General features: G+C 40.9%; 2 protein-coding genes across 4 annotated transcripts in view; both read left to right on the top strand.

The window, feature by feature from the left end:
• Nucleotides 1-394: 394 nt before the first annotated feature.
• On the top strand, nucleotides 395-9,032 carry LOC135541968 (nuclear transcription factor Y subunit alpha-like). 3 transcript variants are annotated; one of them, XM_064968500.1, is made up of 10 exons: nucleotides 397-592; nucleotides 1,582-1,700; nucleotides 4,757-4,903; nucleotides 5,030-5,161; nucleotides 5,367-5,475; nucleotides 5,677-5,819; nucleotides 5,904-6,080; nucleotides 6,307-6,414; nucleotides 7,254-7,283; nucleotides 8,198-9,032. In XM_064968500.1, exons 2-9 carry the CDS (start codon nucleotides 1,620-1,622, stop codon nucleotides 7,263-7,265), a joined length of 909 nt encoding a protein of 302 aa, XP_064824572.1. In that variant the 5' UTR covers nucleotides 397-592; nucleotides 1,582-1,619; the 3' UTR covers nucleotides 7,266-7,283; nucleotides 8,198-9,032. The 3 variants fall into 3 exon arrangements, 2 of the variants coding, with proteins under 2 accessions (XP_064824571.1, XP_064824572.1); XR_010456016.1 differs by having other exon boundaries at nucleotides 395-592; nucleotides 6,307-7,283; XM_064968499.1 differs by lacking the exon at nucleotides 8,198-9,032 and having other exon boundaries at nucleotides 395-592; nucleotides 6,307-7,793.
• A 183-nt stretch (nucleotides 9,033-9,215) lies between these two features.
• Nucleotides 9,216-22,975, top strand: part of LOC135541967 (S-adenosylhomocysteine hydrolase-like protein 1) — a 64,265-nt gene continuing 50,505 nt past the window's right edge. The window contains exon 1 of the mRNA XM_064968496.1: nucleotides 9,216-9,751. Coding sequence (XP_064824568.1) covers nucleotides 9,563-9,751 — 189 coding nt within the window. The 5' untranslated portion in view covers nucleotides 9,216-9,562. The remainder of the gene's footprint in view (nucleotides 9,752-22,975) is intronic.

The following is a 22,975-nucleotide window of genomic DNA, read 5'->3' as shown; positions in this document are numbered from 1 at the left end:
CAAAAATCTATTTACATTGCTACATCAAACATGTCTAGCAAACCAAACACAGGTATTAACAATGCTCAAACATACAAAAAATAAAAATAAATAAATAAAATACAAAAAATTAACAATTTAAGTGCAATTATATTCACTCTGAAAATATTTTATTATAATGATTCATGGCGATGTTGCGCCTCCGGGTTTAGAAACTTGTTCTTCGGACGTCATTGAACACGTGATCATGTTACATAGTGCTTTGAATACTGCATCGGAGCTTCAATATCAATCATCCCATCACTAAAAATGTACAGTTGTCCCTCCCTTATGAAAAATCACCAGTGTCCCGATGCGACAACTGTGGTGCTATAGGCTACTCCATAAAGCCATCAGTTCCCGAAACCTTGGCCAAAACTTTCAGCTTCACCTCCCTCTCGCCTTATACTACACAACGCGCATGTGCATATATCGTGGGTTGGAGAAGAAGACGCTTGTTGTTGGTGGTAGTTTTTTATACAAGTGCCATTTTGTCTACATGTCGAGAGCGCCGTGATTGGATTTTGTGTGTGGGTATTGGAGCCAATCAGAGAAACCGGGCGGCGGACAAACGGTGAGAGGTTGCACGGCTGAGGAGGAATGTGATCCGGTAGCAGGGGATTGGTGTGTCATTGACCAACCAAATTACTAACTCCACTAGTTAAATGCAAGAATTAAAAGCTAGCTGGTTAGCTAAAATATAACTAAACCTTAACTCACTAATCACCATGGCTCATTGTTAGCTGCCTGGCTAGCTAGCTCTGTAAGATAACTAACGTTAACTAGTTATGTGTGGTGGCACAGTGACAAATGCCTGGTTGGGTGAGAGACAACAATGACCAATGTCTCATAATATAGCTAGCTAGAATGCCACATGAAAACAATATTCGAGGAGGTGCGTGACTCGTGAGCTAGTTAACGTTACTTAACTGGTCTACTGACTATTGGGCTGCTGCATACTCAGTTGAAAAATTTGACTAAAACCGTCAGTCACAACACTAGTAGCCTGTGATCAAAGTTGACATACCAGTTGTCTAGGACAATATAGTGATTTGGCATATATTTTTGTAATTTGTCTTAAAGTGGCAAGAAGAGTAGCCCATTTCTTGACCACCAAACAAACCATGTCCCTGGGCTCTGTCCAACTTATCTGCACTGATCTGAAAGAGCTGACCAGGTGAAAGCCTGCCTAATGATGAGATGTTTTTCCTGTCAACAAGTATTTCCAGATCAAGGGAAGGAGAGGGACTCATTTTCAGTTGTCCAAAAATCTATCAAGAGAGTCATTTGTGAAGGCAGTCATATTCATCATGGTACTTACATGTGATTGTAGTATTTATTGGCATGATTATTATGAGCCTTAGCGAATATGCCCTTACAGATTATAATAATAATTTGATAACAAGATATGACGTCCTGTTACATTTGTTCCACCACCATACTGTAAATATGTTAACCTGTTGCTGAAATGCGTCATAATTTCACCTTCTTAAGTAAGAATGTATCTTACTATCTAATCGAGGATAGTCATCTCATGCAGTTATGTGTCCTTCACATCTGTAGCAGTAGACTGAATTGAGGACTTTCAGAGTTCATTGACCATGGAGCAGTACACTACCGCCACCACATCTACTGGAGAACAGATAGTGGTTCAGACTGCCACTGGGCAGATCCAACAACAGGTAAGAAGGAAGGGTTTGTTCACATCTGTTATGTATGGTGTGTTTGTGTATTGGAAGCGGGTTAGGAGAAATGTACCAACGGAAGAATGTTAATGCCATGAGTTTGGGCGAGGTTGTGGCTTTACTCATTGTGTGGTGGAAGTTCCTGGGCATTGACCACAGTAGCTGTGTGTTAACCCATTCATAGAAGCTAACTACCTTTAGCGCCTATTGTATCAACATCAACAAAACAAAGGAGATGATCGTGGACTTCAAGAAACAGCAGAGGGAGCACCCCCCTATCCACATCGACGGGACAGTAGTGGAGAGGGTAGTAAAGTTTTAAGTTCCTCGGCGTACACATCACGGACAAACTGAATTGGTCCACCCACACAGACAGCGTTGTGAATAAGGCGCAGCAGCGAGGCTGACGAAATTCTGCTTGTCACCAAAAGCACTCACAAACTTTTACAGATGCACAATCGAGAGCATCCTGTCGGGCTGTATCAACGCCTGGTACGGCAACTGCTCCACCCACAGCCGTAAGGCTCTCCAGAGAGTAGTGAGGTCTGCACAACGCATCACCGGGGGCAAACTACCTGCCCTCCAGGACACCCACACCACCCGATGTCACAGGAAGGCCATAAAGATCATCAAGGGCAAGAATCACCCGAGCCACTGCCTGTTCACCCCACTATCATCCAGAAGGCGAGGTCAGTACAGGTGCATCAAAGCAGGGACCGAGAGACTGAAAAACAGCTTCTATCTCAAGGCCATCAGACTGTTAAACAGCCACCACTAACATTGAGTGGCTGCTGCCAACATACTGACTCAACTCCAGCCACTTTAATAATGGAAATTGATGTAAAAAAAAAATGTATCACTAGCCACTTTAAACAATGACACTTAATATAATGTTTACATACCTTACATTACTCATCTCATATGTATATACTGTACTCGATACCATCTACTGCATCTTGCCTATGCCGTTCGGTACCATCATTCATTCATATACCTTTATGTACAAGGCGAGTGGGTTTAGGGTCAGGTTGAATAAAGAGAAAACACCTTAAATTTATAATTATTGTGCAATGTATTATGTATAGGCTACATTGAGGTTTTTCATTCATTATTTTAGGTTATCTGTTATTAGTGTGTATGCCTAGGCCCTAAAGCTTAACTGTAAGCGAGCCAAATAGCCTATAGGCCAGTTGCCAAATGCTTTTGGGAAAGGGCAGAAAAAGTTAACGACAATCCACAAAGGCATAAAGGGCAGTCTGAGTTTAATTCAATTTGATAAAAGCTGCAAAATGGTGACCTTTAAAATAAAGAGATGGGAGGGACAGAAAAGTAATGTTTGGGATTTGGTGAAGTGGTAAAAGAGGATGATAGCAGGCCATCTATGTTATGTTTGATGATAGGCTATACAAATTCGAGTCACAAGACAGAACTTCAAATAGGCCTATGGCATATCAATGAAACTGTAGCCTACTTTTCGGATGGGTTAAATGAAAACTGAAATCTGGACACTGACTGTAGGTCTATAACTTCTCACAGCCTTACTATTAACTCCTGTAGAATTAAGCATTTCTTGCAGTAAAAGTATACACCAAATGTAGGCTACATTTCGACATGGGAACATGACTGGAGAAATATTATTTAATTCTTTCAGCATTTTGAGAGAATGCGATTGTGCAGTTAGATACTGTCTGTGGAGTGCTATCTTTATCAGCATCATAAAAGCTGATATTATTTCAACCACATAAAATATGCATCCAAGCCAAACTGGAATCTATTTCCTTACAACAGGTCAAACTGGTGTCATTTGAACATTTTGTACAGAAAATCTTTTCAGTTGTAAAAAAAATATTTTCATTTTCTCTCCGGTCCATAAACGTCTTTGCTCCACGAAAGAAGCAGATATGACAGAATGACAGAGAACTTTACCGATTGAAGCATACATTCTATCGATTTATTACAGTATTCTGGTGAGCAAGGGTCTTCTAGGGCAACTCATAATGAGAGAAGAAAAGCTGCATTATAATTATAGACAAGATGACTAACAAATAGCTTACCAAAATGTCAGAAATTAAAATCAGAAATATATCTAAATCAGGCAACAACAAAAAATCCTGAACCCCCATCAAAAAAATAGTTCTGCAGTTTCTGACTGTAGCCTACAGAACATGTTTTTTATTAGTGAGTTAAGGTCTGGTGTGAACTGCAGATTTTCACCTTATCACATATAGTTGGGCGAATTGGTTATTCGCCAAATGCAAGCGAGTGTGGGTGAATAAACCACGTAACACTGCTCCCTACATGTCGCCTCATCATATCCTCTGGGCCTCACTGCTACACTGTTGTGTGCAGATGCATGTAAATATTTCTGACGCTACAGCTGCCTGTGATCGTAGTGTTGTCATGAGTTGCTGTCAGCCAGGCTGAAAAACTACATGCATGACCCTCTCCAATATCAATCTTGCTATCTGTATTGTCTTCAGTCTGAGATTATCAATTGTGTTATTCTCACATTGTCCAACAGGTGGTACAGTTATACCACAATCAAGTCATGAATCTATAGATATATGTGTATTTTGTAACCTACAACAATATTCTGAGTGGCATAAAATGCTCTCCTTGCTGAGTTTAAGATTGACCAGACTCCTACATTGCCTTTTCAAATCTCAAGTAAATATCCCGGTGAATATAGTATACACTGAAATTACAGTACACTCGGACCCTATTATGATTCCCTTCTTGTCATTTGTGTTTTCGTGTGTGCTCATTCAGCATCTTGTGGAGATCAAACTAACTCCAAGAAAAGGTGCATTGACTATCACAGCACCATGTTTATCTGTTTGCTGCCCTCTGGCCTGTTTTGTTCTGTTTTGTCTGTCTGTGGTCAACATGTGCTGCATGGAAGCTCTGCTGTGATGTCAAATGGTTGTTATGCATGGTTGCAGTTCCATTAGAGATATCTTGAATTAACCTCACTCTCCTTTCCTTTCCATGTCTCTTTTACAATCTCCCACCTGTTTCTATCTCTTTCACTCCTTCCTTCCCCTCTCTTCTAGGTGCAGGGGCAGCCTCTGATGGTGCAGGTGAGCGGTGGTCAGCTCATCACCTCGTCGGGCCAGCCCATTATGGTCATGGGGGGTCAGGGAGGGCAGGGGCAGACCATCATGCAGGTGCCCATGTCTGGAGCGCAGGGGCTCCAACAGGTGACTGAACTGTTGTACACCACACCTATCTGAAACCGAGCAAACATGTCTCTCTAACAAGATGTTACTGAACGAGATATGATAAAGCAGACTGGCTGATTAAGATTGTCCTGCTCTCTGCTGTAGATCCAGCTGGTGCAGCCAGGTCAGATCCAGCTCCAGGGGGGACAGACTCTACAGGTACAGGGTCAGCAAGGCCAGACCCAGCAGTTCATCATTCAGCAGCCCCAAACTGCTGTGACCGCAGGACAAAACCAGGTATAGACACTCACACACTCTTTATACAATATTTTGGTCTGTAATAGAACACATACTCATAGTTTCCATTGTTCAGAAGAGGCCCACTTGTAATTTTTTATGTAAATAGCTGTAATGCATAAAACATATTATGGACACCATAGAAACCCACCACATTTTGTGGTGTATAACTGGGTGGTAATGATTGTTGATGTTTGTTTCTCAGGGCCAGCAGCAGATTACATTACAGCCGGGGCAGCAAGTGGCTCAGACTGCAGACGGCCAGACCATTGTGTACCAGCCAGTCAATGCTGATGGGTCCATTCTACAGCAAGGTAACACGTTCACACTCATAGCTGGGATCCCTACTGTGTGTTGATGGATGCTTAGTGTGCTGGCTATTGTCCCCTTCTTTTGATTATCAGCTGATTTAGAACTGAATCAGTGGCTGTATGCAAAGTGGTTCACACTCCACACTTCTGGATCACTAATCTATGATAGCTGATATTAACGTAACCCTTTTGCGGTTCCCCCAGGTATGATTACCATCCCTGCCTCTAGTCTGGCTGGTGCTCAGATCGTTCAGGCAGGCAACAGCACCAACACCACAAACAGTAGTCAGGGTACAGTGACCGTCACACTGCCTGGCAACATGGTCAACGCAGGTGGCATGGTCATGGTAAGGTCCATAATGACATTAATACAGACTTGTTGGCATGTGTGTATGCTATGCATCAGTTTGACCAGTGTGTGTATGTGTTAGATGGTTCCGGGTGGCGGTGGCAGTGTTCCCACCATGCAGCGTATCCCCCTGCCGGGGGCAGAGATGCTGGAGGAGGAGCCTCTGTATGTGAACGCTAAGCAGTACCACCGCATCCTGAAGAGACGGCAGGCCCGCGCCAAGCTGGAGGCAGAAGGAAAGATCCCCAAGGAGAGGAGGGTGAGTGTCTGTGACATGAGCAGATGTATATATGTGTGGTTGTTGTTTTTATGAAGACAGAGAACTGCTGGGAGTGTGTTTAGACACAATATTTGTCTATAAGATTCTATGTGAGTTTGAGAGGGGGAATATTCCAGGATGACAGTTTTAGGATGAGGAAATGGTGTGGGCAGTAAAGGATGTGTTCATGTGCTTGTCTGTGAATGTGGTTTTACTTGTCCCTCAGAAATACCTGCACGAGTCTCGTCACAAGCACGCCATGGCGAGGAAGAGGGGTGATGGCGGACGCTTTTTCTCGCCGAAGGAGAGGGAGGAGATGGCTCTGGCCATGCAGGTGAGGAGGGCTCAGGGTGCCCTCAAACAAGAGGATGTGTTTGGAGGTGTTGAACTCAACTCTAATTGGCAACCTACTTCTGTTGACTCCCTCAGCTAACCAACAAGTAGCAGCCATTTCCACCACTCACTCTGTCACATGTCCACCGCAGCCACTCATTTCCCCTGCACTCTTAAAATGGTCATCATCGCTATCTTTGTATGTTTTTATTATATTGGTTACCTTGTAGTTTTGTATCAAAGAATAGTATAGTTTTTTACAAGTTATGTTTTTTTTGTACTTGCTTGTTTTTTGAGTATATAGACGGGGTGCTTTTAGATGTGGGCATATTTTTTTGTGTACCTTCTGTTGTTCTTTTGATGTATTCCAGCCACTTGATCCCTAACCATGTCTCTGGCAAACCACACTGAGTTCAAAATCTCATTCTTTCACATAGAGCTGTACATACTGACCACAGGAGGCTGCTGAGGGGAGAACACCTCATAATAATGTCCAGAACAGAAACGGAGCAGATGGAATGGCATCAAACACCTGGAAACCATATGTTTTGATGTATTTGTTACCATTCCAATTATTCTGCTCCGGTCATTATCACGAGCCCATCCGCCCCATTTAAGGTGCCACCAACCTTCTTTGATACTGACTCAGTAAAATGTTCTCCAATGTCATTTGAAATGTGTCTTGGCTTTGTTTGAGCTCTTGTTGCAAGCTGAAGAATGTTGGAATGTTAATGTTGCTGTTTTTGTCCAGTGTTGCTTCCTTGCTGTTGTGTTTCCTTGTGAAACTTGTACTATGTTGTAGTGTAAACATCTCTGCTAACACCTGTGTTCATTTAACAGCTGCAGGGCTAGGATGGGAGTGGTGTAAAGGTACTGTATGAATTTAACACAAGATCACTATAAAACAAATGTTTACTTTCCTAACCTTTGTCAATGCTGCTTCATATTATGAATGTCTTGGGTCAGACCCACCCCTCAATGTAGGTTGATTTATCCTAATTTTAAATATTAAACATGGTGCTATACATCCAACCATCCTTGGAGAACGAGCAATTAACACAAACGCTGAACATACAGTAATTATATACACATTAAACCTGAATTTGCAGCAGTTTTATTTATGCCCACGCAAGGTTTATTGAGAAGTTGGTAATGGCGAACCACATGTAACAGATTAAGAATGAGGCTGTGTGTGTTTTCTGTGTATAATGTTTGTGTATGATTTCTGTTTTCTATTAGTTTTTATGATTGCTGACATTTTTCTGCGACTGCCACCTGTCTCATTGCCCATCATTCACATTTGTGATGTGTGTGTATACAAATAAACATGTCTCTTTCTGTTGGTATTGTTTTTAATATGAATAAAGACTTGGCTTTCAATCTTTTCAATTTTTTTTTTTACATGATGAAAAATCTGTGTCCACTAAACTAAAAATACTATTCAAAACAATTAAGATGTTTGAAAATGATGGATTTGATAAATCAATAAAATATTTACCAGTTTCTTGTAACGGCACATAAATGAATCCCTATCTAATACAATCAGCTGTGTAGCTCCTTTTGGTATGATGGAAAAATGCATTTTGACCAATAACATAGTATCACCTCCCAGACCAAATCCTAACAAAACATTAGTGAGCATTTAGATTAAGGTATAGTCTGATTGAAATCTAACCCCCAGACTGGATTATACTTTGGCACTTTAGCTGCTTATACCTGGGAGAGATTCATGTTGTTGTGGCATGGTCATTACGCAGGCTGACCAACCGCTCCTCTTCCTCCAGGTACAGGCGGCCCAACCACATGCTAGAGAAGAGGCAGTCGGGCAGGTGATCTGTGTGTCATAACCTCTAGAAGACCTGTGAGGTGTGTGTGTGCTCATGTGTTTGTCTCTGTGAGAATGGTTGCAGAGGAGTTGAGATCAGATGTCCCACACATCAATCAACCAGTGCTTTCCAACCAGTCCCAAGCTGCCCAAGTCCCCTGTCTGGTAGAGAGCAGGCCAGACTGGGTGAAGAGATTGCTAGCACACAGAGATACTGCACATACAGATATACTGTAACCATGGTAACACTGGAGAACAATTGGGCCTTCTGGAGGGAATGTCTTTTAAGAAACAGCACAAGTTCTACAAGAAAGTTTCTTCCAAAGAAACCTTGACTTGTTTCATGTCAGTTACTTTTATCTCTGGATGTGCCACAAGAACTTGATCAATAAACACACCATCCTATAGGCCACAAGTCCAAAGTGGTTGTTATAATAGCCCTCTTCCTTTCCTGATGCTCTTCAGAAATATGAAATAGTTTTTCTTTTGTACAGATAAGTTGTGTCCTCTGGTTTATGATAATATGTAACTATCATCACTTATTTTAAGGCTTTTCAGACTTAAAAAAAATGATTTCCTGGTTATTCTATTTGAAAGGAGCAATAATCAAATGCCTAATTACCTGCATCAGTTTTTTATATTGTGTTGTAACAGTCTTGTAAGAGTGTAGATGCTTTTTAAAAACGTTTTAGCAACTTTTTTATTGCATAAATAAAATGAAACATTATCAAATGTTCTGTATGTGTTTAGAATGCCTCTGAAAATACAATTAATACATTTTCCAACTTCCAACATATTTTGTTTTGGAATTAATATTGCCAGAATTGTACTGTACACATACTGTATGTACACTGTATGATTTGACCAAATGCCCATGTCGCCTATACCTAAATCCGCCACTGGGGAGTAGGCTGGGAAGCTGATTCTCAATCAATGTTTTTAGAGCAACCTCAACAACGAGATGCTTGAGCAAACGAAGGCAGAGGAGGCTCGCATCACCCGCCCACAATTTCAGGTGACAGCTAGGCGAAACAGGCAGTTCACAACTTGCTGCACGCCAAGGAACTGCGCAGGCAACGAACCGTTTTATGACAGCAATTACTACATTGTAGTTTGTAGTAAATATAGAATTACCAACTGATACACCAAACGGCTGTTAATTGTTTCTAAATCGTGTGAATTGCAGTCTTCAGCTGCACAAAACAATCCCTCTTCCGTAATATACCGAACAGTGGGGAGAAACTCGAATCCTGTAGCTAACTTAACTAACGTTAGCTATACCACGGGCTAACTAATTTGTTGTACGTTTTAATTATTTATCGAAATGTCGGACACTCCGGGGGACGGAAAGTTGGAGCTGAAACAAGCCAGCAAAGAAGTAAAGGAGAGCGAGAATGTGGCTGAAAAATACTCAGCCATGACCGTGAGCAAGAACAGCGAAATTACCATGGGTGAACTGTCAGTGTCGTCTGCTGCGTTTAGCGCGGTCCCTATTCACAAACCCGTTAAAAAGGTAAGACACATTCATTACGTAGCTAGCTAGTGAACAACTTGCTACTTATGAGTTGATTTGGTTTATTTTATTGTCTGGGTGGTCATCACATCATGTCCCATTTCCGGATGTCCCTTCTAAGTCTAACGTAATTCACATATGTTCACTTCGTTAGCAGCTTCTGAATTCCAACCATTCATTTTCAATGCATTTACTATTTATTGTATGTGAACGCTGTTGGTGCAGTACGTCATCCACCCCCATACACCCAGAGTAGGGCACAGTGTTACATTCATTAGATTGGTTGGTCACAGGTTGTCAGCTACAGTTAGGCCTAGTATGCATTTAAAGTGGAGAAACTTCACACAAACACATCTGCAAACTTTATTCAACTTCAGGATCCCATTGAGAAGGCAGTGCTTATTAGTAGTCTGGGGGCGATTCCTCAAGAAAGTAGAGCAAAAAAGGAACGTGACTTTTTTGGGATTGTCACAAAATGTAATTCATAAAATGGTCCTTTGGAGGAATGCGTATTGACATATATTTGACATTTATATTTTAAAACATATTGAGAAATAATGAATCAAAGTTGGCCTATTTAAGACAATTTGACCCTACCCAGGAGCATTGCAAGACACCATTACTGTTGAACTTAATGTTGTCATTTGAAACATCAATATGTTCTAAAATCAATAATATATTTCATTATGCAAGATCTAAATGTACATTTTATTATATGGTTTTGAAAATTATGTACATTTATATCACATTTATATTCAATGTAATTGTATTTTTTTTGGGGGGGTACTTTTTACCCCTTTTTCTCCACAATTTAGTGATATTCAATTGGTAGTTAGTAGATGTCAACCGATTATGATTTTTCAAAGCCGATACCGATTATTGTAGGACCAAAAAAAGCTAATTAATCGGCCATTAAAAAAAAAAGTGTTTGTAATAATGACAATTACAACAATACTGAATTAACACTTGTTTTAACTTAATATAATATATCAATAAAATCAATTTAGTCTCAAATAAATAATGAAACATGTTCAATTTGGTTTAAATAATGCAAAAACAAAGTGTTGGAGAAGAACGTAAAAGTGCAATATGTGCCATGTAAGAAAGCTAACGTTTAAGTTCCTTGCTCATGACATGAGAACATATGAAAGCTGGTGGTTCCTTTTAACATGAGTCTTCAATATTCCCAGGTAAGAAGTTTTAGGTTGTAGTTATTATAGGAATTATAGGACTATTTCTCTATACTATTTGTATTTCATTAACCTTAGACTATTGGATGTTTTTATAGGCACTTTATTATTGCCAGTGTAACAGTATAGCTTCCGTCCCTCTCCTCGCTCCTTGGGCTCGAACCAGGAACACATCGACAACAGCCACCCTCGAAGCAGCGTTACCCATGCAGAGCAGGGGGAACAACTACTCCAAGTCTCAGAGCGAGTGACGTTTGAAATGCTATTAGCGCACACCCCACTAACTCGCTAGCCATTTCACATCGGTTACACCAGCCTAATCTCGGGAGTTGATAGGCTTGAAGTCATAAACAGCGCTGTGCTTACAAAGAGCTGCTGGCAAAACGCACGAAAGTGCTGTTTGAATTAACACTTACGAGCCTGCTGCTGCCGACCACCGCTCAGTCAGACTGCTCTATCAAATCATAGACTTAATTATAACATAATAACACACAGAAATATGAGCCTTAGGTCATTAATATGGTCGAATCCGGAAACTATAATCTCGAAAACGAGATGTTTCTTCTTTCAGTGAAATATGGAACCGTTCTGTATTTTATCTAACGGGTGGCATCCATAAATCTAAATATTCCTGTTACATTTCACAACCTTTAATGTTATGGCATAATTAATTAAAATTCTGGCAAATTATGTGGCCCAAACTGTTGAATATACACTGACTCTGCGTGCAATGAACGCAACGAAAGTGACACAATTTCACCTGGTTAATATTGCCTGCTACCTGGATTTCTTTTAGCTAAATACGCAGGTTTAAAAATATAGTGCTTTGCAAAAGTATTCGGCCCGCTTAAGTTAATACTTTGTAGCGCCACCTTTTGCTGCGATTACAGCTGTAAGTTGCTTGGGGTATGTCTCTATCAGTTTTGCACATCGAGAGACTGACATTTTTTCCCATTCCTCCTTGCAAAACAGCTCGAGCTCAGTGAGGTTGGATGGAGAGCATTTGTGAACAGCAGTTTTCAGTTCTTTCCACAGATTCTCGATTGGATTCAGGTCTGGACTTTGACTTGGCCATTCTAACACCTGGATATGTTTATTTTTGAACCATTCCATTGTAGATTTTGCTTTATGTTTTGGATCATTGTCTTGTTGGAAGACAAATCTCTGTCCCAGTCTCAGGTCTTTTGCAGACTCCATCAGATTTTCTTCCAGAATGGTCCTGTATTTGGCTCCATCTGTCTTCCCATCAATTTTAACCATCTTCCCTGTCCCTGCTGAAGAAAAGCAGGCTCAAACCATGATGCTGCCACCACCATGTTTGACAGTGGGTATGGAGGGTTCAGGGTGATGAGCTGTGTTGCTTTTACGCCAAACATAACGTTTTGCATTGTTGCCAAAAAGTTCAATTTTGGTCTCATCTGACCAGAGCACCACCTTCTACATGTTTGGTGTGTCTCCCAGGTGGCTTGTGGCAAACTTTAAACGACTCTTTTTATGGATATCTTTAAGAAATGGCTTTCTTCTTGCCACTCTTCCATAAAGGCCAGATTTGTGCAATATTGTTGCTGATTGTTGTCCTATGGACAGAGTCTCCCACCTCAGCTGTAGATCTCTGCAGTTCATCCAGAGTGATCATGGGCCTCTTGGCTGCATCTCTGATCAGTCTTCTCCTTGTATGAGCTGAAAGTTTAGAGGGACGGCCAGGTCTTGGTAGATTTGCAGTGGTCTGATACTCCTTCCATTTCAATATTATCGCTTGCACAGTGCTCCTTGGGATGTTTACAGCTTGGGAAATCTTTTTGTATCCAAATCCAGCTTTAAACTTCTTCACAACAGTATCTCGGACCTGCCTGGTGTGTTCCTTGTTCTTCATGATGCTCTCTGCGCTTTTAACGGACCTCTGAGACTATCACAGTCCAGGTGCATTTATACGGAGACTTGATTACACACAGGTGGATTGTATTTATCATCAATAGTCATTTAGGTCAACATTGGATCATTCAGAGATCCTCACTGAACTTCTGGAGAGAGTTTGCTGCACTGAAAGTAAAGGGGCTGAATAATTTTGCACGCCCAATTTTTCAGTTTTTGATTTGTTAAAAAAGTTTGAAATATCCAATAAATGTCGTTCCACTTCATGATTGTGTCCCACTTGTTGTTGATTCTTCACAAAAAAATACAGTTTTATATCTTCATGTTTGAAGCCTGAAATGTGGCAAAAGGTTGCAAAGTTCAAGGGGGCCGAATACTTTCGCAAGGCACTGTATATACTTCTCTGTATTGATTTTAAGAAAGGCATTGATGTTTATGGTTAGGTACACATTGGAGCAACGATACGCACCACATCGATTTTATGCAACGCAGGACACGCTAGATAAACTAGTAATATCATCAACAATGTGTAGTTAACTAGTGATTATGATTGATTATTTGTTATGTTTAATGCTAGCTAGCAACTTACCTTGGCTTCCACTGCATTTACGTAACAGGCAGGCTCCTCGTGGAGTGCAATGAGAGGCAGGTGGTTAGCGCATTGGACTAGTTAACTGTAAGGTTGCAAGATTGAATCCCCGAGCTGACAAGGTGAAAATCTGTCGTTCTGCCCCTGAACAAGGCAGTTAACCCACCGCTCCTAGGCCGTTATTGAAAATAAGAATGTGTTCTTAACTGACTCGCCTATCTAAATAAGTGTAAAAAAACACTCACTTCCGATTGTTATGAAAACTTGAAATCGGCCCGAATTAATCGGTCGACCTCTTGTACAGGTGCATCAAAGCGTGGTCCGAGATATTGAAAAACAGCTTATATCTCAAGGCCAACAGACTGTTAAACAGCCATCACTAACATTGAGAGGCTGCTGCCAACATACCGACTCATCTCTAGCCACTTTATGAATACAATGTGTTGATGAAGCTCTTAATTTGGCTTTGGGGAAAAACACGAGATGAACTGTTACAAAAAAGACCCGCTAAAGAAAACTCCGTAATGTTCACAACCACATATACTTTAAAATCACGAAAAGTGGGAGGTGTCGTCAAACACTGGCATATTTTATCATCGGACCCAGCTTTGCCGGCTGAATTTAAAAATCCACCACTTATTGTGTATAGGAGAGGTCACAATTTACGCGATAAATTGGTTCATGCCATCTTCTAGCCGCAAAAGAAAATCAGTCAGGCTCTTTTACGCCCTCTGCCAAATGGTAGCTATAAATGCAGAGGATGTGCACAGTGCAACAATATGATGAAGTGTGAATATTTCTGCCAAACACACACAGGAAAACGGTTCCAAATTACATTATTACGTGTTCCACGTGTGTCCAATGTCCATGTGGGCTCTGTCAGTAAAACCTCCCGCTCTCTCAGAGAATTAGTGAACATAAGAAAGAAACGACAGGGATTATCTAGTTGCAGAACATTTTAATGACCTAAAGTATGACATTTCTAATTTTTTTTAAAGATTTTGTGGCACAGAGAAAGTTAAGATATCAGACAGGGGAGGATATATTAATAAAACTCTTGAGTAAAAGAGAATGTTTTTGGATTTTCACCCTCCAGACATTATTTCCTAAAGGACTTAACCCCCCGGAACTATCCATCCCGGATCCGGGAGAATTGTCATCAACTACACTAATTAGCATAGCGCAACGGTCAAAAACTATTACTAGAAAATATTAATACCCATGAAATCACAAGTGAAATATAGTGAAACACAGCTTAGCCTTTTGTTAATCACCAAAAAAGCAAGACAAGCGTTTGTGTAAGTTTATCGATAGCCTAGCATAGCATTATGTCCAGCTAGTAGCAGGAAGCTTGGTCACGAAAATCAGAAAGGCAATCAAATTAACCGTTTACCTTTGATGATCTTCGGATGTTTTCACTGACGAGACTACCAGTTGGACAGCAAATGTTCCTTTTGTTCCATAAAGATTATTTTTATACCAAAATACCTCCGTTTTGTTTGTCACGTTATGTTGAGAAATCCACCGGAAATAGCGGTCACGACAACGGCGAGAGAAAAAAATCCAAATTATATCCATAATATCGACAAACATGGCAAATGTTTTTTTATAATTAATCCTCAAGGTGTTTTTCAAATATCTATTCGATAATATATCAACCGGGACAATTGGCTTTTCAGTAGGAGAGAGAGGAAAAATTACTACCTCTGTCTTTTACGCAAGAATCACTCTGAGAGCCCTCAGCTGGCCACTTACGCAATGTAGTCGTTTACGCTCATTCTTAAACATAAACGTCAAAATGATGTAGACACCTTAGGGAATACGTAGAAAAAGGAATCTGGTTGATATCCCTTTCAATGGCCAACAGGGGTGCATAGGAACACAACAGTTTCAAAATAAGAGCCACTTCCTGATTGGATTTTCCTCAGGGCTTCGCCTGCAATATCAGTTCTGTTATATTCACAGACAATATTTTGACAGTTTTGGAAACTTTTTAGAGTGTTTTCTATCATAAGCTGTCAATTATATGCATTTTCTAGCATCTGGTCCTGAGAAATAGGCGGTTTACTTTGGGAACGTTATTTTTCCAAAAATGAAAATGGTGCCCCCTAGTTTCAAGAGGTTGATGAAATGCTTATGTATGTTATGTTGTGAATTTGAACATGAATTATGTGCCTATTTAAGATTACTCTGTTTTTCGTACGATGTACCCAATGATTAATGAAAACTTGCTATGTCCTCATTATGGTTTTACAGATTTGTTTAATACGTCTTATTTATACACTTTTGTAATATTTATGAAATGCATATTATTATACTGTATTTGGCAGCACTTGTTTTTCCTTTGCCTCCAACCCCTTTCGATGTGTGGAACGGATGTGAGTGGGGCCAGGTCAACATAAGGGTGCAATTTATTTATTTTTATTCACAAAAGCTCTGACGAAGGCAGTGAGGCCGATACGTAAGCTTATTAAATATCAGTGATAATATCAAGAGCAGTGTGCGGTTTCCTTTTTCCTTCATCTTGTTCAACTGTTGCCATGCAAAAAGATTGCTAAGTTGTGGGAGTGCCTTTTGAATTTTGCTACACTCGCATTAACATCTGCTGACCATGTGTATGTGACAAATAACATTTGATTTGATGCTTGGGGTCATAGTCCATTTGGAGGACCCATTTGCGACCAGGCTTTAACTTCCTGACTGATGTCTTGAGATGTTGCTTCAATATATCCACAATTTTCCTTTCTCATGATACCATCTATTTTGTGACGTGCACCAGTCCCTCCTGCAGCACAGCACCCCCACAACATGATGCTGTTGTGTGGGTGCTTCACAGTTGGGATGGTGTTTTTTGGCTTGCAAGCCTCCCCCTTTTTCCTCCAAACATAGGGATGGTCAATATGGCCAAACAGTTCTATTTTTGTTTCATCAGACCAGAGAACATTTATCCAAAACGTAGTCTGGCTTTTTTATGGAAGTTTTGGAGAAGTAGCTTCTTTCTTGCTGAGCAGACTCGATATCAGACTCGTTTTACTGTGGATATCGATACTACCTGAGCGGTATGAAGTCTGCGTGGTCCCTTGGTGTTTATACTTGCGTACTGTTGTTTGTACAGATGAAGGTGGTACCTTCAGGTGTTTGGAAATTGCTCCCAAGGATGAACCAGACTTGTGGAGGTCTACAAGCCAGGACATCATTTTCTTGAATTTTCCAAGCTGTTTAAAGGCACAGTCAACTTAGTGTATGTAATCTTCTGACCCACTGGAATTGTGATAGTGCATTCTAAGTGAAATAATATGTCTGTAAACAATTGTTGGAAAAATTACTTGTCATGCACAAAGTAAATGTCCGAACCGACTTGCCAAAACTATACTTAGTTAATTAACAAGGATTTGGTGGAGTGTTTGAAAAACGAGTTTTAATGACTCCAACCTAAGTGTATGTAAACTTCCGACTTCAACTGTATATCTGTTCCAGAGCTTGTAATGTTTCAACAAGAAAGTGGGTGGGGTTGATAATCTTTACTAACTGAGGAGCTATTACAATGTTGTGCACACAGGCAGAAAATGGTTGAAGTATGTGTTTTGGGGGATGCTCAACATCATAGGTACACTTCAATTATGACAGACAAAATTAGGAAAAAATTCCAGAAAATCACATTGTCGGATTTTTTAATGAATTACTTGCAAATTATGGTGGAAATCATTATTTGGTCACCTACAAACAAGCAAAATTTCTGGCTCTCACAGACCTGTAACTTCTTCTTTAAGAGGCTCCTCTATCCTCCACCTGTTACCTGTATTAATGGTACCTGTTTGAACTTGTTATCAGTATAAAAGACACCTGTCCACAACCTCAAACAGTCACACTCCAAACTCCACTATGGCTAAGACCAAAGAGCTGTCCAAGGACACCAGAAACAAAATTGTAGACCTGCACCAGGCTGGGAAGACTGAATCTGCAATAGGTAAGCAGCTTGGTTTGAAGAAATCAACTGTGGGAGCAATTATTAGGAAATGGAAGACATACAAGACCACTGATAATCTCCCTCGATCTGGGGCTCCACGCAAGATCTCACCCCGTGGGGTCAAAATGATCACAAGAACGGTGAGCAAAAATCCCAGAACCACACGGGGGAACCTAGTGAATTTTTATTTTACCTTTATTTTACTAGGCAAGTCAGTTAAGAACAAATTCTTATTTTCAATGATTGCCTAGGAACAGTGGGTTAACTGCCTGTTCAGGGGCAAAGTGACAGATTTGTACCTTGTCACCTCGGGGATTCGAACTTGCAACCTTTCGGTTACTAGTCCAACGCTCTAACCACTAGGCTGCCCCAATGACCTGCAGAGAGCTGGGACCAAAGTAACACAGCCTACCATCAGTAACACACTACGCCGCCAGGGACTCAAATCCTGCAGTGCCAGACGTGTCCCCCTGCTTTAGCCAGTACATATCCAGGCCCGTCTGAAGTTTGCTAGAGAGCATTTGGATGATCCAGGAGAAGATTGGGAGAATGTCATATGGTCAGATGAAACCAAAAATATAACTTTTTGGTAAAAACTCAACTCGTCATGTTTGGAGGACAAATAATGCTGAGTTGCATCCAAAGAACACCATACCTACTGTGAAGCATGGGGGTGGAAACATCATGCTTTGGGGCTGTTTTTCTGCAAAGGGACCAGGACGACTGATCCGTGCAATGGAAAGAATGAATGGGGCCATGTATCATGAGATTTTGAGTGACAACCTCCTTCCATCAGCAAGAGCATTGAAGATGAAACGTGGCTGGGTCTTTCAGCATGACAATGATCCCTAACATACCGCCCGGGCAACGAAGGAGTAGCTTTGTAAGAAGCATTTCAAGGTCCTGGAGTGGCCTAGCCAGTCTCCAGATCTCAACCCCATAGAAAATCTTTGGAGGGAGTTGAAAGTCCGTGTTGACCATGTAACAGCCCCAACACATCACTATTCTAGAGATCTGCGTGGGGGAATGGGCCAAAAACCAGCAACAGTGTGAAACTTTGAAGACTTACAGAAAACGTTTGACCTCTGTCATTGCCAACAAAGGGTATAAAACAAAGTATTGAGATTAACTTTTGTTATTGACCAAATACTTATTTTCCACCATAATTTGCAAATAAATTCATTAAAAATCCTACAATATGATTTTCTGGATTTTTTTTTTCCTTCTCATTTTGTCTGTCATAATTGAAGTGTACCTATGATGAAAATTACAGGCCTCTCATCTTTTTAAGTGGGAGAACTTGCAAATTGGTGGCTGACTAAATACTTTTTTGCCCCACTATGTGTTTTATACGTTGCCTTTGGAAAGTGTTTAAACCCTTTGACTTTTTCCACATTTTGTTACATTACAGCCTTATTCTAAAATGGCCTTTAAAAAATCCTCAGCAATCTACACACAACACACAATACCCCATAATGACACATTTTTGGAAATATGTATGCATGTATGCATGTATGCATGTATGTAACATTCATTATTTACACAAGTATTCAGACCCTTTCTGCAGCATTGAAGGTCCCCAAGAACACAGTGGCCTCCATTTCTTAAATTGAAGAAGTTTGGAACCAGCAAGACTCTTCCTAGAGCTGGGCGCCCGGCCAAACTGAGCAATTTGGGGGAGAAGGGCCTTGGTCAGGGAGGTGATCAAGCGAAAGGTGATCCGGCGAATGGTCACTGACCGAGCTCCAGAGTTCCTCTGTGGAGATGGGAGGACCTTCCAGAAGGACAACCATCTCTGCAGCACTTCACCAATCAGGCCTTTATGGTAGAGTGAACAGACATAAGCCACTCCTCAATAAAAGGCACATAACAGCCCTCTTGGGGTTTGCCAAAAGTTACCTAAAGGACTCTCAGACCATGAGAAACAAGATTCTCTGGTCTGATGAAAACCAGATTCAACTCTTTGGTCTGAATGCCAAGCATCATGTCTGGAGGAAACCTTGCACTATCGGTTCAGGGAATCATGGTGGTGGCAGCATCATGCTCTGGGGACGTTTTTCAGTGGCAGGGACTGGGAGACGAGTCAGGGTCGTGGGAAAGATGAACAGAGCAAAGTAAAGAGAGATCCTTGATGAAAACCTGCTCTGGAGTGCTCATGTCATCAGACTGGGGCGAAGGTTCATCTTCCAACATGACAACGACCCTAAGCACACAGCCAAGACAGCGCAGGAGTGGTTTCGGACAAGTCTCAATGTCCTTGAGTGGCCCGGACTTGAACCCGATTGAACATCTCTGGAGAGACCTGAAAATAGCTGTGCAGCGACACTCCCCATCCGACCTGAGAGAGCTTGAGAGAATCTGCAGAGAAGAATGGGAGATGCTCCCCAAATACAGGTGTGCCAAGCTTGTAGCATCATACCTAAGAAGACTGGAGGCTGTAATCACTGCCAAAGGTGCTTCCACAAAGTACTGAGTAAAGGGTCTGAATACTTATGTAAATGTGATTTTAAAAAAAAAAAAAAAAAATCATATACATTTGCAAACATTTCTTAATCTGTTTTTGCTTTGTCATTGTGAGGTAAAAAATGTGTTAAGTGTTAATCGTTTTTTGATAGTGTCTACAAAATGGAAGAATGAAGGAGTGTTATTCCTGTTGACCTGAATGAGGTGTCATTATAGAAAATGTTGTGCTCTTTAAAACCTAAGTTAACTTGTAATTGTCATGTGTGAGAAAATTAGCTTTATCTTGAATTCTCAGTAATCTACAGCAGCGTTCTAGAATTCTATTGGGGTCTAAAGTGTTAACAACCCGTGCTAGTTGTTGCTTTAGATCGTCCCTCTTTCTAAATTTCAAAAGCATATTTTCATATCTGTCATGAAAGCGCTCTCATTTGTTGTGTGCTTTGGAGAACAGTGTTTTCCTGCTAATTTCATTTTGGAACATTTGCGCTTATAGCCTACTGCTGTGTGCGCATTGCTGTGCTTATAATGTGAAGAAATAGCCTAATAGTTTATTAACATTTTAAGCTAAACGCCTCATTGCTTTTTACATTTTTTTTTTATGTTCAGTGGTTGTAATAATTTGGGATCTATCATCCCACAACAGTCTGAAATATTTGTTTCTCGGGCAGAACGACAAGCTGACCAATCGAATAGGTCAACTTCTGTACTACGGGGGATAGTAGATTGACATAGGCTAGTGCTTTTTCTGTTCATTACTCATCTCGTTAGCTGACAAAGTAAATGTGGACAGTTCTTCTAACATCTTCCCGTCTTCCCTAGTAGCCTACTTCGGCGCTGTGAGGCCTGTGAGAAGGACCCGATTGCATGACAGGCATTGTCTATTAAGAATAGAGATCTGAGAGAGCAATGTGAGTGAGCGGTGCTTCGGTGCAGGGCGATTGGCAGCTGGGAGAAGGGAATTATGATGACTATATTCAGCCCAAGGGCACAACAGCCACTTTGGCCATCAGGCATGGATTGCAGCCACACAAGGGGGCCATGGCTGTCGATGGCTGATGACAAGACCGAGTTTTCTCAATGTTCATTGTCTCTCAAACCATCAAGGAAGGAGGATGTTGGCCTTTGGAATTTTGAAAATCAGTCTGCTTCCTTCTTGAAACAGTTGGTTAGAGTTTGTGCATATTATGATGACATTTTGTCCCTTCTGAAAGGTTTTTTCGGCTGTTCGGGCACACTTCATTTATTCCCCCGGGGCCAGTCGAAGTTTGGAAGCCGAAGTCGAAGGGGCTTGATTTTCTTGTTTTTCAAGCGAAGGTCTTTTAAGGGAGTATGTGAGTACACTCGTTCAGTTTGCCTATAAGCAAACTGTGTCTGGCAAGTCTATCAAAAAGGGAACTACATGCACTGCAATTAATCCCAATTCTTAAGAGAGCCTTCACGATCCCTGCAATAAATCTTAGGGGTTGTAATTCACGACTCCGTTGTCTGAGAGGGTTGAGTCTATCCTATGTACTGTGGGGGAGACAAGCTGAGAAACTGGAAATGGTACTCCCTCTCACCGGTCAGGAACTAATAGGATTGTTTTTGGGTTCTCCAACTCATGCCCTGCTGTAACATCTGCTACATTAGTAACACCTGCGCAACATCCCTGTGCAGCTCTATAAACCTCACTGGCTCTGCCAAGAAGCAGGTGACACATCCTGTGTCACCAGTGACTTGACAAAAAGTGCCCTAGTAGCTACTAAAACCTCTTGGCTTATAGGTTTGTTTATTTAAGCACGGATATCATAGCAATGATTGGAGGCCGTCAACGCTTTTTAAAAGTCCTTATTACAAAAATATTGTCGGTTTCAGATGCAAGGATTAAATGCAAAGTTCATAGTGCTTAAATAATTTTTAAAACCTTTTTTAGATTTTTTGCATTGACTCAGTTCAATTTTTTTCCCCCTCTTTTTCAACAGTGTGTAGGTCTCTCTTTCATTTTGCATGGATGTCATAGAAATAATCTTCCCGAAAACAGTAATAATTAGCTTGGATCTCATTAGAGAGAATTTTCTCTGCCTCTGAATAAACATTAGCTTGGAGCTCTCTCCTGCGTTAGCTCCCAGGAGCAGCCTGTCATATTACGCAAGCCGGAGGTGTAATGTTACACTCAAATGCATGTGTACACACATACGCACACTCACAAAAAAACATGCAGACACACACACATTTTGTGGGCGTTATGCAATGCTGGTCCAGCAGGAAATGAAGCCTTCTGGGCTCTTCAGAGAGCGGGCGTAATAGAAATCGACATACAGTTTGAGTGGGCAGCTGACATAATGTGAGAGTTTTTTTACGTGTACATGTATTGGCCTACTTGAAATAATCATTCCAGTGAAGTGTATATATTATTCATTTTTAGGGAACTGAAAGAAAAACAGACCAGGAACTGTGGGTGACCAGTGATGCTGGGACTTGACCTTAGCTGTGTGTGGGTGTGCTTTAGCTCTAGCTCACTCTGTGTTAGTGTTCAGTTGGAAGTAATACAACACAACTGAGCCAATGTTGCATTTGTTTAAAGAGAAAAGAGAATACAGCTACACATTACTCTTAAAAGCCACGCACTACTCCTGTCAGCCCGTCTGTTCCCCTCCCTGCTCTACCGCACCAAATGTCACTGATCCCCCCCCCGAAACCCATTTCCTCCCACCTAAATATGGCTGGTCTGTGGTCTTATCCACTATGAAAGCTTACAGCTGCTGATTCTCCCTTCTGTCGTACGGTTGGGGAAAATACATTTTTGTATTTGTTAGACCTCATCATGCCACCTACCTGTATCTTTTTCCATTCCTCAATCAGGGATTTTTCTGACATTGAAATCGTTAAGGCAGGCCGCTTAAGCGTTTTTCAGGATGCCTAAATCCAAACAGTAATTTTTTTGGGTGGGAAAAACTATATGAAGTATGTAGAAAAGATCATGGATGTATATACACTGCTCAAAAAAATAAAGGGAACACTAAAATAACACATCCTAGATCTGAATGAATGAAATATTCTTATTAAATACTTTTTTCTTTACATAGTTGAATGTGCTGACAACAAAATCACACAAAAATTATCAATGGAAATCAAATTTATCAACCCTTGGAGGTCTGGATATG

Source organism: Oncorhynchus masou, chromosome 6 (assembly GCF_036934945.1).
Source record: "Oncorhynchus masou masou isolate Uvic2021 chromosome 6, UVic_Omas_1.1, whole genome shotgun sequence".
NCBI lineage: Eukaryota > Metazoa > Chordata > Actinopteri > Salmoniformes > Salmonidae > Oncorhynchus > Oncorhynchus masou.
The sequence above is the reverse complement of the archived record's forward strand: the minus strand, read 5'-3'. Positions and strand labels throughout refer to the sequence as shown.

Bases quoted from the DNA above. Each gene is read 5' to 3' on its own strand.
- LOC135541968 (XM_064968499.1), top strand. From the start codon at position 1,620: ATGGAGCAGTACACTACCGCCACCACATCTACTGGAGAACAGATAGTG. The intron at 1,701-4,756 runs GTAAGAAGGAAG...CCTCTCTTCTAG, and splicing joins CTGGGCAGATCCAACAACAG to GTGCAGGGGCAGCCTCTGAT. The intron at 4,904-5,029 runs GTGACTGAACTG...TCTCTGCTGTAG, and splicing joins GAGCGCAGGGGCTCCAACAG to ATCCAGCTGGTGCAGCCAGG.